Source organism: Podarcis filfolensis (assembly GCF_964270895.1).
Source record: "Podarcis filfolensis genome assembly, chromosome: W".
In the NCBI taxonomy this organism is placed as follows: domain Eukaryota; kingdom Metazoa; phylum Chordata; class Lepidosauria; order Squamata; family Lacertidae; genus Podarcis; species Podarcis filfolensis.
The window spans coordinates 3,406,052-3,425,403 of record NC_139619.1 but is presented as its reverse complement, the minus strand read 5'-3'; the positions used below and the strand labels follow the sequence as shown (position 1 = coordinate 3,425,403).

Below are 19,352 nucleotides of genomic sequence, written 5' to 3'. Positions count from 1 at the left end.
CTTTCTCTTCTCCTCTTCCTGGCTTCTCTCTTCTTTGCATTTTGGAGAAACTGGGCATGAACTGATCCCAAACTTTGTTTTCACGCCTACTCTTCTTCGCTGAAAGACTGGTTTAAAATTTGAATACATCGGACCTTTAAAGATCTTGAACTTGGTTTTCTTGACTTTCTCTGTTGGTTTGGGTGTTTGCTTTGGAGACTAAAGTGCAACTGAACCTAAAAGAGGAACATACTTAAAATTACTGGAGGACTCAACTACTCTCACCTTATGGTTTCGGACCTGACTTTTGGGGGTATAAATTTCTGGACCCCTCCTCCCAATCGTAACCAAATATTGGATTAAGCCAGCAAGTGGCTGAAGAATACAGATTTTGGAAAGAGACTCATCTGCGGTGACTTACTTTCTAACATTGATATTTTTTTGGGTGAAATTTTGAAATTGGATTAAGCTGACCAAGTGGCTGTAACATAATTAGAAGGGAAGAAAAGGAGCCCTTATATAAGATAAAGTTAGATATTTGTTAAATTTATTTTGTTTAAAGTTCTGTCTGTTAGGATTTGTCTCTCCTTCCCTTTTTTGTTGTTGTTGTTGTTTTTTTTTTACTGTTTTTTTATTTTTTTATTTTTTTATTTTGGCTAGTATAATCTAATTTGAAATAATACTGAAATAGTTTTACTGAAATACTATTGAAACAACTTAGAAATTAGAATAATTTGCATTAAGGTTTTTGAGATCTTAGATCTTAGAATTGAAGCTGGAAATTATTGAAACCAACTTGGCAGCATTAACGTACTGGTTGGAAACCAAAGGGACTGAGAATAATTTGAAACACACTCAGTTCCCATATACCTCTTTGAGAAACCTGAGAATCCTAAAGCGTTTGTGAACTTAGCGTCAGAAACCTAGCAGGATAGAGCTTAGACTGTGCGCCCCCTAGGGGAGAGGAAAGATATTACAAGAGTCTTAACTTAACACCAGAAAAGGACAAAATGTCGGGGAAAAATGGGGAAAAGATAGGAGGGACACCATCAGAAAGGAAAATATCCCGACAAGAAGAGATCAAAGACTTAGATATTTTGTGGCTAAAAATAAAAGAAGAGTTCAGACAGAATGAAATACTTATGGGGAAAAAATTAGAAGAAATGCATGAGTTATTAGATAAAAAAATAGAAGGTGCAATAGGAGAATTGTCAAATAAAATAAAGGATCTGACAGGTCGGTCAAAATCTTTGGAAGAAGCAAATAAAAAAATGCAGAAAGAAATGAAAGAACATAGAAAGGAGACAGATAGGTTAAAAGATGAGATAGGAGAACTGAATAAAAATCAAGACCAAGTTCTGGACAACTTAGCGATGATTGAAATGAAACAAAAGCAGTTAAATCTGAAATTTAGGGGAATAGGAGAAGAAACAAATGAAAATATCAAAGAAAAGATGATTAAGGAACTAGCCAATTGGCTGGAGCTGAAAGAAGAAGAGGTTGCATATACGATAGAAAACGCCTTCAGAATTAAATCAAAGACTAAACAAATAAAATCAAAAAAAGTCGCAGGAGATTGCTTAGTTATTTTTAGCTCGATAGAGATGAAAAATGTGATATTGAAAACAAGCTATCAAAAAAGATTAATTATTGATGGCAGACCGATCATCATCTTTAAAGAGATACCAACTAGACTCCTGCGCAAAAGAGAAGGTTATAAACAGCTGGCAAGTGTCCTAAAAAAGAATAACATACAATATAGATGGGAGTTCCCGGAAGGGATCTCCTTTTTTTACAAAGATAAAAGGTTTAGAATTGTTGAGACTCAAGAAGTGAAGAAATTCCTACGCAGATATGAAAAAGATTTAGGAAGAGTAGAGGAGAGATATGAAGGGAAAAATGGTGGTCTAGAGCAGAGGAGAAAAAAATACGAATCGTGGAAAGACAAAGAGGACAAAGCTAGAGAAGAAGAAGTAGAGGAGGAAGAGGAGGAGGAGATTGTAGAGGAGGAGGAAGAAGAGGAGGGAGAGGTGAACAGGGAGAATAAAACCACTCGAATTTAAACTATTAGCTGTTGGTAAACGGAAAAATAGTCAATACGATGAATCTGAAAGTTTTGTCATGGAATGTCAATGGTTTGAACGAAAAAACTAAAAGGAATAAAATAGTAAATGTGTTGAAAAGAAAGAACTTAGATCTAATTTGTTTACAGGAGACACACGTAATTAAAAAGCACAAACATATTTTGGCGCATAAAAAGTTGGGGGTGGAATTCACAAATTGTACAACTGAAAAGAAAAGAGGGGTAGTGATTTACGTGAAAGAAAAATGGGAACCCAAAATGATCTGTAAAGACGAAGAAGGAAGGGTTTTAGGTGTACAAATCAATTTCCAGGGGGAGAAAATCAATGTGATAAATATATACGCCCCAAATTTGAATAAATCGGAATTCTTTAAAAAACTGGAACAAATCTTATTAGAGGTAGAATGTAATAAGACAATTCTACTAGGAGACTTTAATGGAGTACCGACACCAGAATTGGACAGACAATCAGAAAGGGGGAAAAATAATCAAGGGAAACTGCCAGGATCCTTTAATAAGTTGGAAGAAAGTTTAGATTTAATAGACATTTGGAGATATAAACATGTATTAGAGAAACAATTCACCTTCTTCTCAGAGCCACACAAGAGCTGGGGCAGAATTGACCAAATCTGGGTCTCAAGGGAATTTACTTTAAGAACTATAAAGTGTGAAATTCAACCTAGAACTCTTTCAGATCACAATTCGGTAGTTTTGGAAATAAAAGGTAAACCACAAGGCGGATTTAGATGGAGATTGAACGAACATCTATTGGAAAATGATGAAGTGGTCGGGAAAGCCAAAACCACTCTAAAAAATTATTTCGATTTGAACCTCAATACGGAAATAAGTCTGGATATAGTTTGGGACGCCAGTAAGGCTGTTTTAAGAGGGTTTTTTATTCAACAAAATAGTTATAGGAGGAAAGTAAGAGAACAGAAGAAAGAGGAAATTCTAATTCAGATAAGAGAGTGTGAGAGAAAATTAACAACAAACCCGAAAGATGAACAAAATATCCAAATAAGAAAGGTGTTACAATCTCAATACTCAATGTTAATAAGTCAAGAGACTGAATGGAAAATTAAACTAATGAAACAAAAATACTTTGAGTCAGCTAACAAAACGGGTAAATTATTAGCTTGGCAATTACGAAAAAGACAAAGACAAAATGTGATAAACAAAATAAAAATAGAGGAACAACTGATAGAAGACCCAAAAGAAATAAAGGAGAATTTCCTCAAATTTTATGAGAAGTTGTACAAAAAAGAGAAAGAAGACATAACCCAAATAGAAAAATACCTAGAAGAATATAACGGGAGAACCATAACAGAGGAAGAAAGAACCCAACTTAACAATCCTATAAAAGCAGAAGAGATCCAAAATGCGATAAAGAAAATGAAAATAGGGAAAGCCCCAGGACCAGATGGATTGTCAGCTAAATATTACAAAGTATTCGAAAACCAATTAACACCAGTGCTATGTAACATCATGAACGGTATACTGAGAGGAGGAAGAATACCAGAGACATGGAGGGAGGCTCATATTACGATGATCCCGAAACCAGATTCGGACAAATTGAACATTAAAAATTATAGACCCATATCACTTTTAAATAACGATTATAAAATTTTCACGGAAGTGATGGCAAGTAGACTTAAAAAATGCCTAGTAAATATAATACATAAGGATCAAGCAGGATTCCTTCCAAATAGGTTCCTCAAAGACAATGTAAGGCATACCATAAACATTATAGAATATTTGGAGTGTAAGAACGAAATACCTGCGGCATTAATTTTTATAGACGCAGAAAAGGCATTTGATAATGTCTCCTGGAAGTTCCTATTGAAGAGCATGGAAAGAGCAGGGTTAGAGGGCGAGTTTATGAACGGAATAAAGGCAATATACTCAAATCAAGATGCAAAATTGATCATAAATAACAACTTAACAAATTCCTTTAAAATTGAAAAAGGGACAAGACAGGGGTGCCCTCTATCCCCTCTCTTATTCATCATGGCACTGGAGATAATTCTAAATAAAATGAGAGCAGCATCTGAGATCCGAGGGATCAAAATAGGAATAAAGGAATTCAAATTAAAAGCATACGCGGATGACCTAATGTTATCTATGGAAAATCCGCAAAAAAGCATTGGCAGGGCCTTGGAAATGCTAGAAGATTTCGGTAAACTATCAGGGTTCAAATTAAATAAATTAAAGACAAAAATGCTGATTAAAAATTTGGGAAAAAAAGAAAGTGAAAAATTGGAGGAACAGCACGGAATTAAGGTGGTAAAAAAAATAAAATATTTGGGTATCTGGTTAACCACAAAAAATATAAATTTAATTCAAGATAATTACCTTACAACATGGAAGGAGATTAAGAAAGAAATAGATATGTGGAATAGAGTGAAACTTTCGTGGAGGGGAAGAATGGCGGCGATAAAAATGAATCTACTCCCGAGAATGCTTTTTTTGTTTCAGAACATCCCAGTGATTAGAGGATCTAAAATATTCACAGATTGGCAAAGAACCCTGTCGAAATTCATATGGCAGGGCAAAAGGCCAAGAATTAGATTCAAAATCCTTACAGATCGAAAAGAAAGAGGGGGCTTCTCAGTACCTAACCTGAAGTTATATTTTGAGGCTGCCAGCCTTTGCTGGATTAAAGACTGGATTAACCTAGAAAATACCGACCTGTTGGACCTAGAGGGGTTCGACAACAGGTTCGGCTGGCATGCCTATTTATGGCAGAATAAAGAGAAGATACATAAAGGATTCTCAAATCATATTTTCAGAGGACCCCTACTCGAAGTGTGGGAAAGAAATAAAAAACTCCTGGAATGGAAGACGCCCTGGTGGTTATCACCAATGGATATTCTAATAATTAAAAAGGCAAATATGGAGGGAGAAAGGCTGACTTATGAAGATTTACTGATAGGATCAGAAAATGGTTGGAGGATGAGACCTTACGAGGAGTTGAAAGACAAATTAACGGGCTGGTTACAATTCCATCAAATAAATGCAGTATGGAGAGATGATAAAAAAGTAGGAATGAATGAAAAGAAATCTAAGTTTCAGATAGAGATTATTGAAGGTAAATCCAAATTACTATCCAAAATGTATAACATATTATTAGAGTGGGACACCAAAGATGAGGAAATAAAGGGGGTAATGACGAGATGGGCAATGGATCTGGGGTATAATATAGAGTATGACAAATGGCAGAAATTATGGACTAGTGGAATGAAATTTACAGCTTGTGTAACACTCAGGGAAAATTTAGAAAAGATGATGTACAGGTGGTACATCACCCCAGCAAAGCTGGGGAAAATGTACAAAACTGGGAATAAGAATTGCTGGAAGTGCAAGGTTAAAGAAGGTAATTTTTTCCACATGTGGTGGACTTGCGAAAAAATGAAGAAATATTGGGAATATATTTATAATGAGTTAAAAAAAATATTTAAATATACATTCCCTAAAAGACCGGAAGCATTCCTACTAGGGATAGTTGGGGATGAAGTTAAAAACGAAGACAAGACATTATTTCAGTATGCCACAGCAGCCGCCAGACTATTAATTGCCCAAAATTGGAAAAATCAAGATACCCCATCAATTAGAGAGTGGCAAACAAAATTATTTGAATTTGTTGAACTTGCAGAAATGACTCAAAAAATCAGAAACCAAAAAAATACAAAGTTTATTAATGATTGGAAAAAATTTATGATATACATTGAAGGGAATTATAGAAGCCTAAAAACTATAACAGATTTGATATAAACCTTACGACGTGTAAACCATTAACAATTATTAGCTGCGGGGAAAATAAATTATGTATATTAAGAAGCCTGAAAGCGGGAGGGATGGAGGTCAATAGAGCGCAGAAGAATGATTTAAGTTCTTGAAACACAAAGAGATAATTGTGAGGATAAAGAATTGTAACGGAAATAGATAATACTTATGTTATGTTTTGATATGTGTTTTGTATTTCTCTTTCGTTTTGTAATTGTGAAGTTATTTTTTTTTCTTTTTGGTTACTTATACGAAACTCAATAAAAAGAAGTTTAAAAAAAAAATAAAAATCAAAGATGTATAAGAGGCTTTTAGGATGAGAAACTAAAGATTGAAATAGATAAATCTGCTATGATCCACTGAACTAGCGATGTGGGCACAATATAGAGATGAAGGCATAGGAAAAACTGTAGAAATTGAATATAAAATTCTCAGTGTGTTATGTTTTGAAAGAAAACTTCATGAAAATGACTCACAGATGGTACTTGGCACCAAGTAAGCTAGCAAAAATGTACAAATCAGAGTCAGGCTTATGTTGGAAATGTAAAGAAGCAGAAGACACTTTTTACCATATGTGGTGGACATGTAAAGTGGCTAAGAGTTTTTGGGAGATGGTTTATAATGAGGTTAAAAAATTACATTTCTCTTAGGGATAACTGGGTCAGATGTTTCAAGAAGACAGACGAACCAATTGTATGCTACAACAGCAGCAAGAGTACTCTATGCACAAAAATGGCGAAATCAGGAGACACCTACTAAAGAAGAGTGGCAGTTTAAACTGAAAGAATATGCCGAATTGGCAAACTTAACTATGGAAATTAGAGATCAAGAAGAGGTAGGTTTTAAGGAGGAGTGGAAACCTTTTGTTGAATATTTAAAGAATTATTGTAAACATGTTAAAACGTAGGTAGGATTTGAATGAAGAACAGCAACTGAATACTTGTTGTTGAGTACAGTGTGGAAAAGACAAGGTATAGAATATTGATAATATGCAGCAAATTTAAAAATTACGGGGGAAACCATGGAGGGGGGCAGGGAAGTTGAACACAAAATGGATGTGTATTTGGAAACATGTGTCAACTTGTCAACCTTTGAAATTGAGAGAGAGAAAGAGAGAGTTTAATTGCAGCTAGTGGGAGGATTTCCTTTGAGGAGGAAAGAGAAAAACGAGGTGGTCTGTTGCCAGCTTACCGTTTCAAATGCATTTAGCATCATTAAGGGGAAGAAAGTATTGAAGTAGTCATCGTAATCCTCAAACTTGGCTGTGACAGGGGCAACAATAGACTGAAGGAGATGGCTTGGTGGCCCAAACAGTTTAAAGTTTGCAAACATGTCATAGTTCCACTTCAGCACCTCTCTGGTGAAAATCCCATGGTCTCTCTGCTGGGCATTCACAATGTTTGCTTGTGCAAAGGGTTGGTGCACTTTGTTCCAAGAACCAGCTCTGGGGGTGGGCAGCGCCATGACAATATGGTTATTTTGCACATTCAGCAACTGAGGGGTGTTGTTTGAAATCCGAGGCTGGAGAATGCTGCTCAGCGTCGGGGTCTTGAACTGCAAGTCATCATTATTACCCTGCAGTGGGCTTGCAGATATATTGACTTCCATGTTTGAGAGGTAACTGCCATCTTCTATTTGTGAACACAGTTCCATGTCCACTGGATCCAACTGTGTAAGAAAGAAGCCGTCACCATCTTTGTTCTCATTCAATTGGGGCTCTCTCTTTTTCAAAGCCACATCCTCGTCACATGGGCTAGAGGAGGGATCTGGAAAGGTCAAATGATTGGTTTTACTAGCTCCAGCAGAACTTTCCTTCTGATTTTCCACCCCCACCATACTGGCAGACTGCACAGGTCTTAGCTCTGCCGCCTTGGGTTTTTTGGCTGGCTGAGCCTCCTGAGTTTCTCCGTGAGTACACTGACAATTCTCTCTCTCTTTGGGGTTTGTCTGCCTATAGAGCTGACGTTTTTGGCAGGCAAAATTGTTCTTATTTCTAGTAGTTAGTTGCTGAGCATTTACTAATTGTGATGTCCTTTCCTGGGGAACATCCACCTCGCCAACAATTTCCCTGTAACTGCGCAACTCAGCAAGACTGTCCTGTGTGCACTGAGCAAGTTCGGCTGCTCTTTGGACTTTCTCTGATAGGCCATGTTTTTCTGTCACTAAGGTTGGGGCTGGCATATGTTGGATTTCGTTGGGTGGGACCAGAGCAGGAGTAGATCTTGCCAGTTTTGCCAGCAGTGGTTTTTTACTGTGCATGCTTGGCTTGATGCTTCCCTTGGGACTTTCTCTAGCTGTTTTAACCTGCCCATATTCTGCAGAGCTCTTCCCTGGCTGAATAGTGGATTCTTTGACAGCAGGTGCTGACCCTGAAGGACTGGCAGATGCTGATGTACTGGGCAGAACTGGATCTGTGCACCTGGAACAGCTTCCATTGCCAGCACATATCCCTGTGAAATTTGAGCATACCACTGCATTTCCCTTGCCGATGTGGCCTTCACGAGCTGCTGTATGATGTATGAGGTCTGGAGTAGTCAATGGCTCTTGCTCTGGGGCACTGAATTTCTTCTCAAGGCACACGTCCACTTGCCCTTTCCTGCTCTCTCTACCAGCTTTCATTTTGTTTTCATCCTCATCTGAAGAAGCGTCAGAAATAATGACTTGGTTTCGGGAATCATCTGCATCAGCAGACAACTTGTTGCTCTCTCGGGCAGACAAAGTTTGAACAGTGCCTTTAGCTTTCCTCTTAATGCATTTTTGGTGACGGATGATGCTTTCCTGGCTAGAGTCAATGGGTAAACTGGTTCCTTTAGCACACACAACAGAGGCCTTGCCTGAGCTTGCCTCTGATTTGCAAGGCAATGTGTCTGATGTGCTGCCTCTGGCTACAATGATTTCACTCCTCTGCCCTTCCTGGCTCTTTGTTCTGTCTCTGACCAACTGCAGCTTTTCTGTTCCTGGCTCCAGATTGGTATTTCCTCTCCTACTGCTTTCAGGTAACAGTTTTAATTGCAGGGTGCTGTCTGGTTTCAGAGATCTGATTTTGCTTGTAAGGTCATTTAGACCAACCTTTCTCTCCAAAGCACTGCTGCTGTTACCATTCTTTTCTGTAAGAGATCTGGAAGAACTGGGCTTCTCCTTTGTGCTGAAGTCTTTGGTCTCCAGGTCTTGAAAACCGAGGCCAAAGCTTTTGTAGAAGGGATCTTGCTTGTTTTGGACCCCTGGCCATTGATGAGACACCACATTTTTCTGGGCATCCACGTGTCTTTTTGCTATCACAGACAAGCAGGGTAGATGCTCATTGTCCATATTCATTGGACACCTGTCTTCCTGCCTTTTGTGGTTCATCAGGAAAGTAGGTGAAGTTACACAAACAGGAGGGCTCTTCACAAGGGAGGAAGGATTTAACGATTTGCTCATGATGCTCCATATGATCTCCTTCAGAGTGTTCTGTAATTCTAGAGCCTGCTGGGAACTCAGCTCCCAGTGCTTGTGGTTACGGCGAAGCAAGTTGAGTTCATCAAGGAACTGCTTACAAGTGGGTGACTGCACAACCTGATACCCTTCCTTTAGGATGTTACGGATCAGTTTCATGCAGGCACACTGTATGGGCTCAGGTTCCCAAGATGGTGATGTCACTGTGCTTCTTAAGCTATTCCTGACTACTCTTCTCTCAATGCCAGGCATGAACACCGTACTTGGAAGCATGACACATTTCACCACTATCCACACCCACATTTCTGAGCTGATCCACAGAAAATGAAAGCTGCACTCAACAACAGTCACCAAGATCCAGATGAAGAACTCAGACACTTTGTCACAAGTCTCAACAGTGCCACTGAGGACATTTTGGATTTCCAAACACAGGTGATGAATGACCACTATGCTGTAGGCAATCCCCAGGTCCTTCAGGTCCATAAGGGAGTGGATAAAAGGGATGAACCATAAAAAAGTGCTGTTGTGCAACTGCATGTCTTGGCCGATGTCAGAATGTAACAGGTCGGTCAGAGTCTGCATATCTTTGTACAAGTAGAGGTAGTAATCAGGACAAATGGTATCCTGAAACAGGAAACAGGAAGTCAATGTTTAGCAGCATGTTCTCAACTTTCCTGCTCTGCATATCCAGCAACAACCCGCCTCACTTCAAGGATTTCACTAGGATGGGAAAGGGGGATTTGTCACCCTTCAAGTGTTGCTGGACTTCAAATTCCACCAGTCCCAGCTAGCATGGCCAACAATCAGAGATTATGGGAGTTGTAGCCACAGGTCCCCTGTCCCTATACTAGTCACTATACAGTGATCTTTTTTTTTTTGGGGGGGGGGTATTGCCAGCCAACAAGGCTAGAAACATTTTTTTAAAAAATGAAAAAAAAAAGACAAGGTTTTCAAGGGGGTGAATTCTGTTGCCAATAAAAAACCACCCTTCAAACAAACATGGAGGAGGAAAACTGCTTCTGTTCTAGAGGACAGATGTGATTTGATACTTCTCTATAACTATAATACAGAACCGTCCACATAGCCATGTTTCAAGCATGGAAGAAGACAGTAAGATAGATCAACAAGCAAGTTACCTTGTGGGGCTTTTCAATGTGGTAGTCATACGCCAGTTGGCTGCAAGTGACAAATTCATCTCCATAGTCCGACATGGGCTCAGATTTAGTCCTTCAAAAATATTAAGAAAGCCAAGGGTTTTGTCAGGAGCCAGTCATGTGAAGGTCAGCAATAAAAAAACACTGGTGTCAGTGAAGTTAGCTCTTTATTCGAAGAAACAAAAACAGTGCAGGCCTAGTGATCCCAGCAACTCTTCCCAGTAGGTCTTGGCCCAATGCAGAAGTTGCAAGGACTGAAGGTCCCTGCCCTCCCACAGCTGCCTATGGTCTCTCCTCTCCAGGGGTTTTTCCAAGCAGTCGGAGACTACGTCTGCACGCAACCAATCTCTCCTCTGCTCTTTTCATTTCTCTGCATGTTCTGGGAGGCCGGAGGGGAGCGGAGCTGGTCATAGAAGGGAGACACTCCTTAGTCCTTCAGCAGCCTGCCTCTTCTTGGTCTACTGGCCCCCTTCCTCTCCAGCCTCTGAATTATGACTTTCTGCCCCAGCTTCTTCCTGTTCACTAAACCCTGTTACCTCTTCAGCTTCCAACACCACCTACTCCCAGTCCGCTCCCTCTTCTTCCTCTGACCACTCTTCAGCATCCCACCATCAGTCCCCTGGCTCTGAGCCTTCTTCCCCTGGAGGATCCCTTGGGGGTTCTCCAGCTGGCACCTTCCACCACTCCCCCGCATCCAGACAGTCCATGACAGGTTTAAACCATTAGCTACTTATTTAAATATGTAGTACACACTATTCTGAAAGCTCGAGATGTGGGGGGGGCGGGGGGGCAGAAAAGAACAGAATAAAATGTAATTAAGCTCAGTGTTATTTCCTCACTGACTTGGAGTCCCAAGACTATGGGAATGATTATGGTCTTACAATGTAATTTGTCACAAGGAGCACTTAAATTATTCTCAAACTTAAACTGAGACCCAGGTTCTGCTCAAATGCCTGCTTCAAATTTAACACTAAGATATAGTTTACGTGAAGGAGAAATTTCCATTTTCCTTCATCTTGTCAGGATCCATTTTGAGCTGTATTAGTTTTATCATCTGTGTATGAACTTTGACTAACCTATTAACAGAGAAAAAACATTATTTTTAACCAAGAAGTTATGTGTGCCCAGTGTCCTGGTACACTGAGAGAACAAACTCTGACGGAATGTAATGTCACGGGACTGCCAAGGGACGCCTTGGAGTCGGGGAAGAAAAGAGTCAGAGCGGGAACAGTCAGAAGGAAACGGTCGGGAGATGACGGAAGGGGAAGAGGGGGAGAGCCAGGAGGAGGCAAGGCTCTCCGATGCTGAAGCAGAGCCCCAGCACCGCACAGGGAGCTCAGGTACAGACGGGGAGCCTATGCCTTCGGCACAGGAAAGGAGAGGGTTAAAGTGCAGGGATCAGAGACTTCCCATGAACATTCCAGCTGCCTCTTCTGTTGGAGGAGAAGCAGGAGAAGACCACTCCCCGAATCTGAACCAGACGATTCGGATGCATGATTGTACTGTGCTGCTTTTACATATGCAAAATAAAGAACTGTAAATACCTCTCTGAGTGAGCAGAGGGTGCTTATTGCGAATAGCATACACAAACTGTTATGTACTGAGTTGAATAGGATCCAAACTGCAGCAGTCTGATTGGTCCTAGAACAATAGGATCCAAAAGGCAGCAGTCTGATTGGTCCTAGAACAATAGGATTCAGAATGCAGCAGTCTGATTGGTCCTAGAACAATGCAGCAGTATGATTGGTTGGCAGGAACCACCCAATCATGCTCCAGATAGAAGTGAATCCACAACCTGATTGGCTTACAGTAGAATTCCGGAATTAGCCAATCATGTGCAGCCCATTGTGTAAATAATGTATATAAAGCAGATACTTTGAGGGGACTTGCATTCATTCCTCCTCACCACTATGAGCTGAATAAAGAGCATGAAATCACTTTGCGACTCTGAGTATATTTCACTGGCGACGAAGGTGGGATCCCGCTGAGCTGACTGCCACACACAGCACCGCAGCACCGCCACCTGCCGCACCGCTGCCTCGCACCGTGTATCCAGGCTTCAGCTCCGGGACACAAGGAACTCAGAATAGCAACCGACAGCAGATTCTCGTCATTCAACCCAGCATCTGGAGACTGGGAAGCGTACGCCTCCCGTTTCACCTTCCTCCTAGAAGCCAAAGGGGTCACCGATGAAGAAGACGCCAAGAAGAGGGCAATATTCTTCAGCGTCTGCGGAGAGGAGACGTTTGAAATCGCCCGGGCTCTCCTTGCACCTGAAGACGTTGCTACTGTTCCATACAAAACAATAATGGAACAGCTGAAGGGGCACTTTTCGCCACAGCCCTCAGTGGTGGCTCGTCGAAATGCCTTCTACGCAAAGCGGCAAGCCCCTGGGGAAACCATAACTGGGTTTGTGACCTCTCTCCACCAAGCTGCCCGGTTCTGCAACTTCTCAGAGCTGGAGAACATGCTTCGTGACCGCCTCGTCGGTGGCCTGAAGGATGAGAAGCTGCAACGACGCCTCTACGCTAAGAAGGACCTAACGTTCCAGGTCGCTCTGGAGGAGGCCCTGGCAACGGAAGCTGCCGAGAGGTCGACGCAAGAGGCACGGCCGAGCCAGCCGTCCCAACCGAGGGTCCACCACAAAGACCTCACCGACGACTCAGGATCTGACAAGGAGGAGGTGCACCGAGTACAGCAGCGCACTCAAGCAGCCCACATACCACAGCTGCCTCGACGAGAAGGAGGGAACTGCGCAAGCTGCGGGGAAAGTCACGAGAGGAGGACCTGCCGTTTCCGCAACGCAGAGTGCAGGCAGTGCAGAAAATTGGGACACATCGGCCGGGTGTGTCGAGCTCGGCCCACCCGACGCCAGGCATCAGATGACCAATCCAAGAGCCCCAGGTCCCGGGGCCCAACACACCAAGGCAACTCGACGGAGCTCATGGACTTCCAGGTATACCAGTTGCCCCACCCCAACGTAGAGAAAATTTATGTAGAGGTACAGATAGAGGGGGCCCCATGCCGCATGGAGCTTGACACGGGTTCAACTCTATCCATAATCTTGGCAAGGACCTTAAGGAAACTGTGTCCTACTGGGGGTCCCAAACTCAGGCCGGCCCCATTCACCCTCCGGGACTTCCAGAAACGTAAGGTCCCCACAATGGGGGTGGGGACCTTCAGGGTGCAATACCGAGGGCGGACACGGCAACTGGACTTGCTTGTGGTCAAGGGCCCCTACATTAGCTTACTGGGATTGGCATGGTTTGGACCACTGGGGCTAGCCGTCACCGGGGTGAACCACACAATCTTACAAGTGGACGTGGACGCCATATGCAAGGAATTTCCGGGGGTTTTCGATGGGAAATTGGGACAGTATACGGGCCCCCCCATTGCTCTACAGCTTGACCCCGCAGTACGACCAGTCAGGCTCAAGGCCCGCCGGGTCCCGTTCGCTCTGAAACCCCGTATAGACGAGGAATTGGACCGACTCGTGGAGCAAGGAGTGCTGGAGCCGGTGCCTAATGCCCCCTGGGAAACCCCAATCGTCACACCCGTCAAGCCTAATGGTTCAGTCCGCATCTGCGCAGACTACAAATGTACCATAAACAAGGCCCTCACGGCCCATGCATACCCAGTGCCAGTGGTCAGCCATGTCCTTGCCACCCTGGCTGGGTCGAAAATTTTTGGCAAGCTGGACTTGGCCCAAGCATATCAACAGCTGCCAGTAGATGAGGCCACAGCAGAGGCACAGACGATTGTGACGCACAGAGGAGCGTTCAGGGTAAAGTGACTGCAATTCGGTGTCAGCGTGGCACCAGGCATATTCCAGAATCTAATGGACTCTCTCCTTAAAGGGATTCCTGGTGTCACCCCCTTCTTCGATAATGTGTTGATTGCCGGGCCCACACCAGAGGAGTTTGAGGACCGCCTCCGCACCGTTCTGCACCGTTTCCAGATGGCGGGTCTCAAGGTGAAGCGGGAAAAATGTCTACTAGGAGTGCCTCAGGTGGACTTTCTGGGATTTATGGTGGACGCAGAAGGGGTCCACCCGACTGGGGACAAGGTACGGGCCATTTGTGATGCCCCAGCGCCCAAGAACAAGACTGAACTTCAGGCCTTCTTGGGACTATTGAACTTTTACCATTCCTTCCTTCCCCACAAGGCGGCGGTAGCGGAGCCCCTACACAGACTCCTGGACAAGCGGGCCCCTTGGGTGTGGGGCCAACGCCAGGAGGCCGCATTCCAGGCAGTCAAGGACTTGCTGGTCTCAAACTCGGTCTTGGCACACTTCGACGAGAGGCTGCCAGTGGTGCTAGCATGCGACGCCTCGCCCTATGGCATTGGTGCTGTCCTGGGACACCAACTCCCGGATGGAAGAGAGGTACCGGTGGCATACTTTTCCCAGACACTCAACGCAACCGAGCGGAACTACTCGCAAATCGACAAGGAGGGTCTGGCAATCGTGAAGGGAGTAAAAAAATTCCATGATTTCTTGTACGGGCGGCCCTTCACCGTGGTGACTGACCACAAGCCGTTGCTTGGCTTGTTTGCCCCCGAAAAGCAGACCCCCCAAGTGCTGTCTCCTCGCGTCCTCAGGTGGTCAATTTTCCTTGCCAGCTACCAGTATGCACTGATTCACCGCCCTGGGAAGGCGATGGGCCATGCAGATGCCCTCAGCAGGCTACCACTACCGGAAACAGGCCCTGACCCAGCACCTGCACAAGAGGTTATGAGCCTGGAGCTGCTTCCTGACCGCCCCATTCAGGCACAAGAAGTTGCACACCATTCCAAGAAAGATAGGGTCATCTCCCGGGTCCTGGACTGGGTGTGGAGGGGATGGCCCAGCAGCAGCCCCGGGCCAGAATTCGCCGGCTACACAACCCGCAAACATGAACTGTCGGCCCACAAGGGGTGCCTGTTATGGGGAAGCAGGGTCGTTGTTCCCCAGCCCCTCCGCAAAAGGGTCCTCACAGCCCTACACGAGACACACCCAGGGGTAGTAAGAATGAAGGCCCTTGCCAGGAGTTATGTGTGGTGGCCGGGGATCGACGGAGAGATAGAGGCCTGGGTCAAACACTGCCAGGCCTGCCAAGAATCCTGCCCAGATCCCCCAAGGGCCCCAGTCCAGTCCTGGGAGTCCGCCCGAGCACCATGGTCACGCCTGCATGTGGACTTCGCTAGCCCCTTTCAGGGGAAAACATTCTTCATAGTGGTGGACTCCTACACCAAATGGCTGGAAGTCGCACTGGTACCATCCACTTCTACGTCCGCAGCCATCCGGGTACTACGCAGGCTGTTTGCAACCCACGGGCTCCCTGACACTCTCGTCTCAGACAATGGGACTGCATTTACGTCAGGAGAATTCCAAACCTTCACAGCGCAGAACGCCATCCGCCACATCCGTTCGGCGCCATTCCACCCTGCCACCAATGGCCAAGCAGAACGCATGGTGCGGACCACCAAGGACACCCTTCGCCGCATGACGCAAGGGGATTGGGAGTACCGCCTTGCCACATTCCTTCTAGCACAGCACAGCACCCCCAGCTCAACGACTGGCCGGAGCCCCGCTGAACTACTAATGGGTCGGCGCCTTGCAATCAGATTGGACCGCCTTCACCCCGATAGAGCTCAGGATGAGGTAGTGGTGGGGGAAGGCAGGAACCCCCGGACCTTCGAGGCCCAGGACCCAGTGTACGCAAAGAATTTTGGGGCAGGCCCTGCATGGGTACCCGCCAGAGTCACCAGGGTCACTGGCCCCGTGTCGTACGAGGTGCTAACAGATGGGGGGCAATGCTGGCGCCGCCACTGCGACCAGATACGGCGACGATTCCCTGGAGAAAACCAGGAGGAGGAGGACAGGTCAGGGAACAGTGGGGCAGTGAGGCCCATAGAGCAGCAGGGGCAAGCAGGAGAGGCAGAATCAGAAAATACAGAGGGGACCCGTGAGGCCGAAAGGACACCGGAACCAGAACCACGACTGAGCGAGCCGGTTGCGCCAGACCAAACAGCCCTATCACAGCCAGCATCCTTGGAACACGAGCCAGAACCTGAACCCCGGACCAGGGAACACCCCAGGCCGCAACGCACACGTAGGCCGCCGGCGTACCTCGAGGACTATGAATGCGACCTCCCGGGCAGGACTGGAACTTAGAGGGGAGGGGTGTTATGTACTGAGTTGAATAGGATCCAAACTGCAGCAGTCTGATTGGTCCTAGAACAATAGGATCCAAAAGGCAGCAGTCTGATTGGTCCTAGAACAATAGGATTCAGAATGCAGCAGTCTGATTGGTCCTAGAACAATGCAGCAGTATGATTGGTTGGCAGGAACCACCCAATCATGCTCCAGATAGAAGTGAATCCACAACCTGATTGGCTTACAGTAGAATTCCGGAATTAGCCAATCATGTGCAGCCCATTGTGTAAATAATGTATATAAAGCAGATACCTTGAGGGGGACATTCATTCATTCCTCCTCACCACTATGAGCTGAATAAAGAGCATGAAATCACTTTGCGACTCTGAGTATATTTCACAAACCATCACATGTAAGCATATAATCACTGTGACAATGGATAAAAGAATGCTAGGCATAACAGAACTTGCATTTAACCTTAGGTCAATAGGACTGATGTATTAATCACAGATAATGGAAAGCAGATGTTGATAGACAAATGATAAACAGAGTGATTAACCAAAAGACATTGATAAATGATTAATGAAGACATTGTTAAAAGGAGGAGTTTGGGGTGGGCTCTCTCACTGGTCTAGAACAGGTTTTCAACCTTTTTGAGTCCATGGATCCCTTGACCAACTACATTCTTTCTGTGGCACCCCTGTGGGGCTCAGGAGCCCAGTTACATTTCCCCTTACCTGCAGAACTGGCAGCCTCTCACCCTTTTTCAAACACCCTCCCTCATGGAGTGTTCCCTCAGCCTCCTCTCCTCTTCCCTCTCATTGGGAGTCCTCCAGGTAGCTGCTGCAGTCCCTGGTCTGAGCTGTGCCCCCTGCCCCAAAGAGAAGTGTCTCCTCACACTGTCCATTCCCAACAGCAAGAGCTGGTGGACTGACTGGCTGGGCCCCTTGAGTCTGCTTGCTTACTCCGAGGCTGCCTCAGCTCCTGGCAACCAGCACCCCCTGACCAGCCCCAAAGGCACCACTCGCCTGGGGAGCTTGTAGCCAGGGCTGCTGCAACAAACAGCTCTGCAAGCCTATGGGAGGCAGAGATGCGAGGGAGTGAAGGAAAGAGGGACAGAGGCCCATGTTGCTCGCTGCACCCCTGACCATCATCCAAGGCACCCCAGGGTGTCACGACACACAGTTTTTGAAACCACTGGTCGAGACTGATGTCAGTGGGTTGCAATAGTTGTGGGAAAGTTTTCTATAATCCTGTGATTGGTGAAGTAGAAATCACATGTTAGTTTAGAAGTGTATAAGAGATTATGTTTGAGAGCACCAAAACACAGGAATTTTTTAGGAGACTGACCCTATGATGTTGTTGTTGGCATCAGTCTGTCTTGAACAGTGCTTTTTTTTCTAGAAAAAGAGGTGCAGGAACTCCCACTTTTTTTGATGGACAATACTAAATTGCTGAGCTTATTTTAGGGGGGAGCCAAAGTTGCTAAGCCTTTTTTTAGGGAGAAAACACTTTTTGGGGGGCACACTTTGTCAGCATATGAGCTCATCGCAGCTGCAGACATCCAGCTTGTTGACATCATGTGATTTGGCTGCCTGTGGGAAACAGCGTTCCAGTCAGTTCACAGGGCAGTTCACCGGAACTTGCTCAGAGTGTAATATGTGACCTTCCTCTTGTGATTGTACAGGAAGTCTTTGTCACTTGTTTGCCAATGTTTGAAGAGAGCTGACATGTTTTCTGTAATGCTGAAGAGTCAGAAATAAAGCCATGTAAATAGACGCTTCTGACTATCTCTTTCCCCTGCCGGGGGAGCAGGAAAGAGTGGGTGTGCTCTTCCCACGCTGGGAAGGGTCGCCTATAGAGACCTAGCCTGTGTTTGCTGGAGAATGCAGCCAGGGAGGTCACCGGAGATCAAGCCGGGTGCCTGGGAGAGTTGCCAGTTTCTCCCGATAGAGGCTTGATTCTCTGCCCCACTGCCACATTACAAAGTAGCCTCTGACGTGCTGCCCCACAGCCTCCGACACAAAGCCACGAGTGGCAGGATGCAGCCCAAAGCCTCTGACACGCAGCTCTGGGTGCCGTGACGCTATACAGCTGCCAGTATGCTATGAAGAGGTGGTGGAACTCAGTTCTGGCTGAAAAAAAGCCCTGGTCTGGAGAGACAAGGGTGTGCGCCTCTGGGGATTAAGCCAAACCACTGTGTTAGCAGCACCAAAGTGACTTGGAGGAGTCTTTTTCCATTCTTGAACTAACCCCTTCAGATCTAAGGCTGGTGATCATGGATGAGTATGCTGATAACCCAGATTAGAGGCATTAAACTCCTACCCTGCTAGAAGTCTATTTTCTGATTCTGAGCCAGTGGATCAAGTACAGCAGTTGCAGAATTCAAAACACACCAAGTTGGCTGTGGATGGTACAGTGTACAGAATGCTTCCTGCCACTGAGATGTGTGATGGTGGTACTGAGGGGGACAGAGTCAGCAGTGTGTGGAGGTATGTCCTGGGGGGGGGTGTTTTCCAGGTGTAGTGATTCATGATGTGATAGAGAAGTTGCCAAGTCTTATACAGCCCACTGACCACTACCCCTTCCTTCTGGTTCATGTGGGTATAAATAAATAATGCCACACAAAGCCTTCAATGTATAGCATAGGGCTATGAGACTCTGGGCAGGAAGCTGAAGAGCCTTGGGGCACAGGTGGTCTTTTCATCACTCCTTCCTGTTGAAGGTTGTGGCCCAGGAAGAGAGAGGGAAATACTGGAGGTAAACCACTGGCTGCACAGGT

The 19,352-nt window shown here is 45.1% G+C and overlaps 1 protein-coding gene across 1 annotated transcript in view; it reads right to left on the bottom strand.

The window, feature by feature from the left end:
* LOC310753699 (putative helicase senataxin) overlaps nucleotides 1-19,352 on the bottom strand; it is a gene marked incomplete at its 3' end in the record, with an annotated part of 215,300 nt that overhangs the window by 93,521 nt on the left and 102,427 nt on the right. Inside the window, exons 7-8 of the mRNA XM_083595055.1 lie at nucleotides 10,417-10,507; nucleotides 7,037-9,904 (exon numbers count right to left, since the gene is read on the bottom strand). Of these exons, the coding sequence (XP_083451181.1) occupies nucleotides 7,037-9,904; nucleotides 10,417-10,507 (2,959 nt within the window). The remainder of the gene's footprint in view (nucleotides 1-7,036; nucleotides 9,905-10,416; nucleotides 10,508-19,352) is intronic.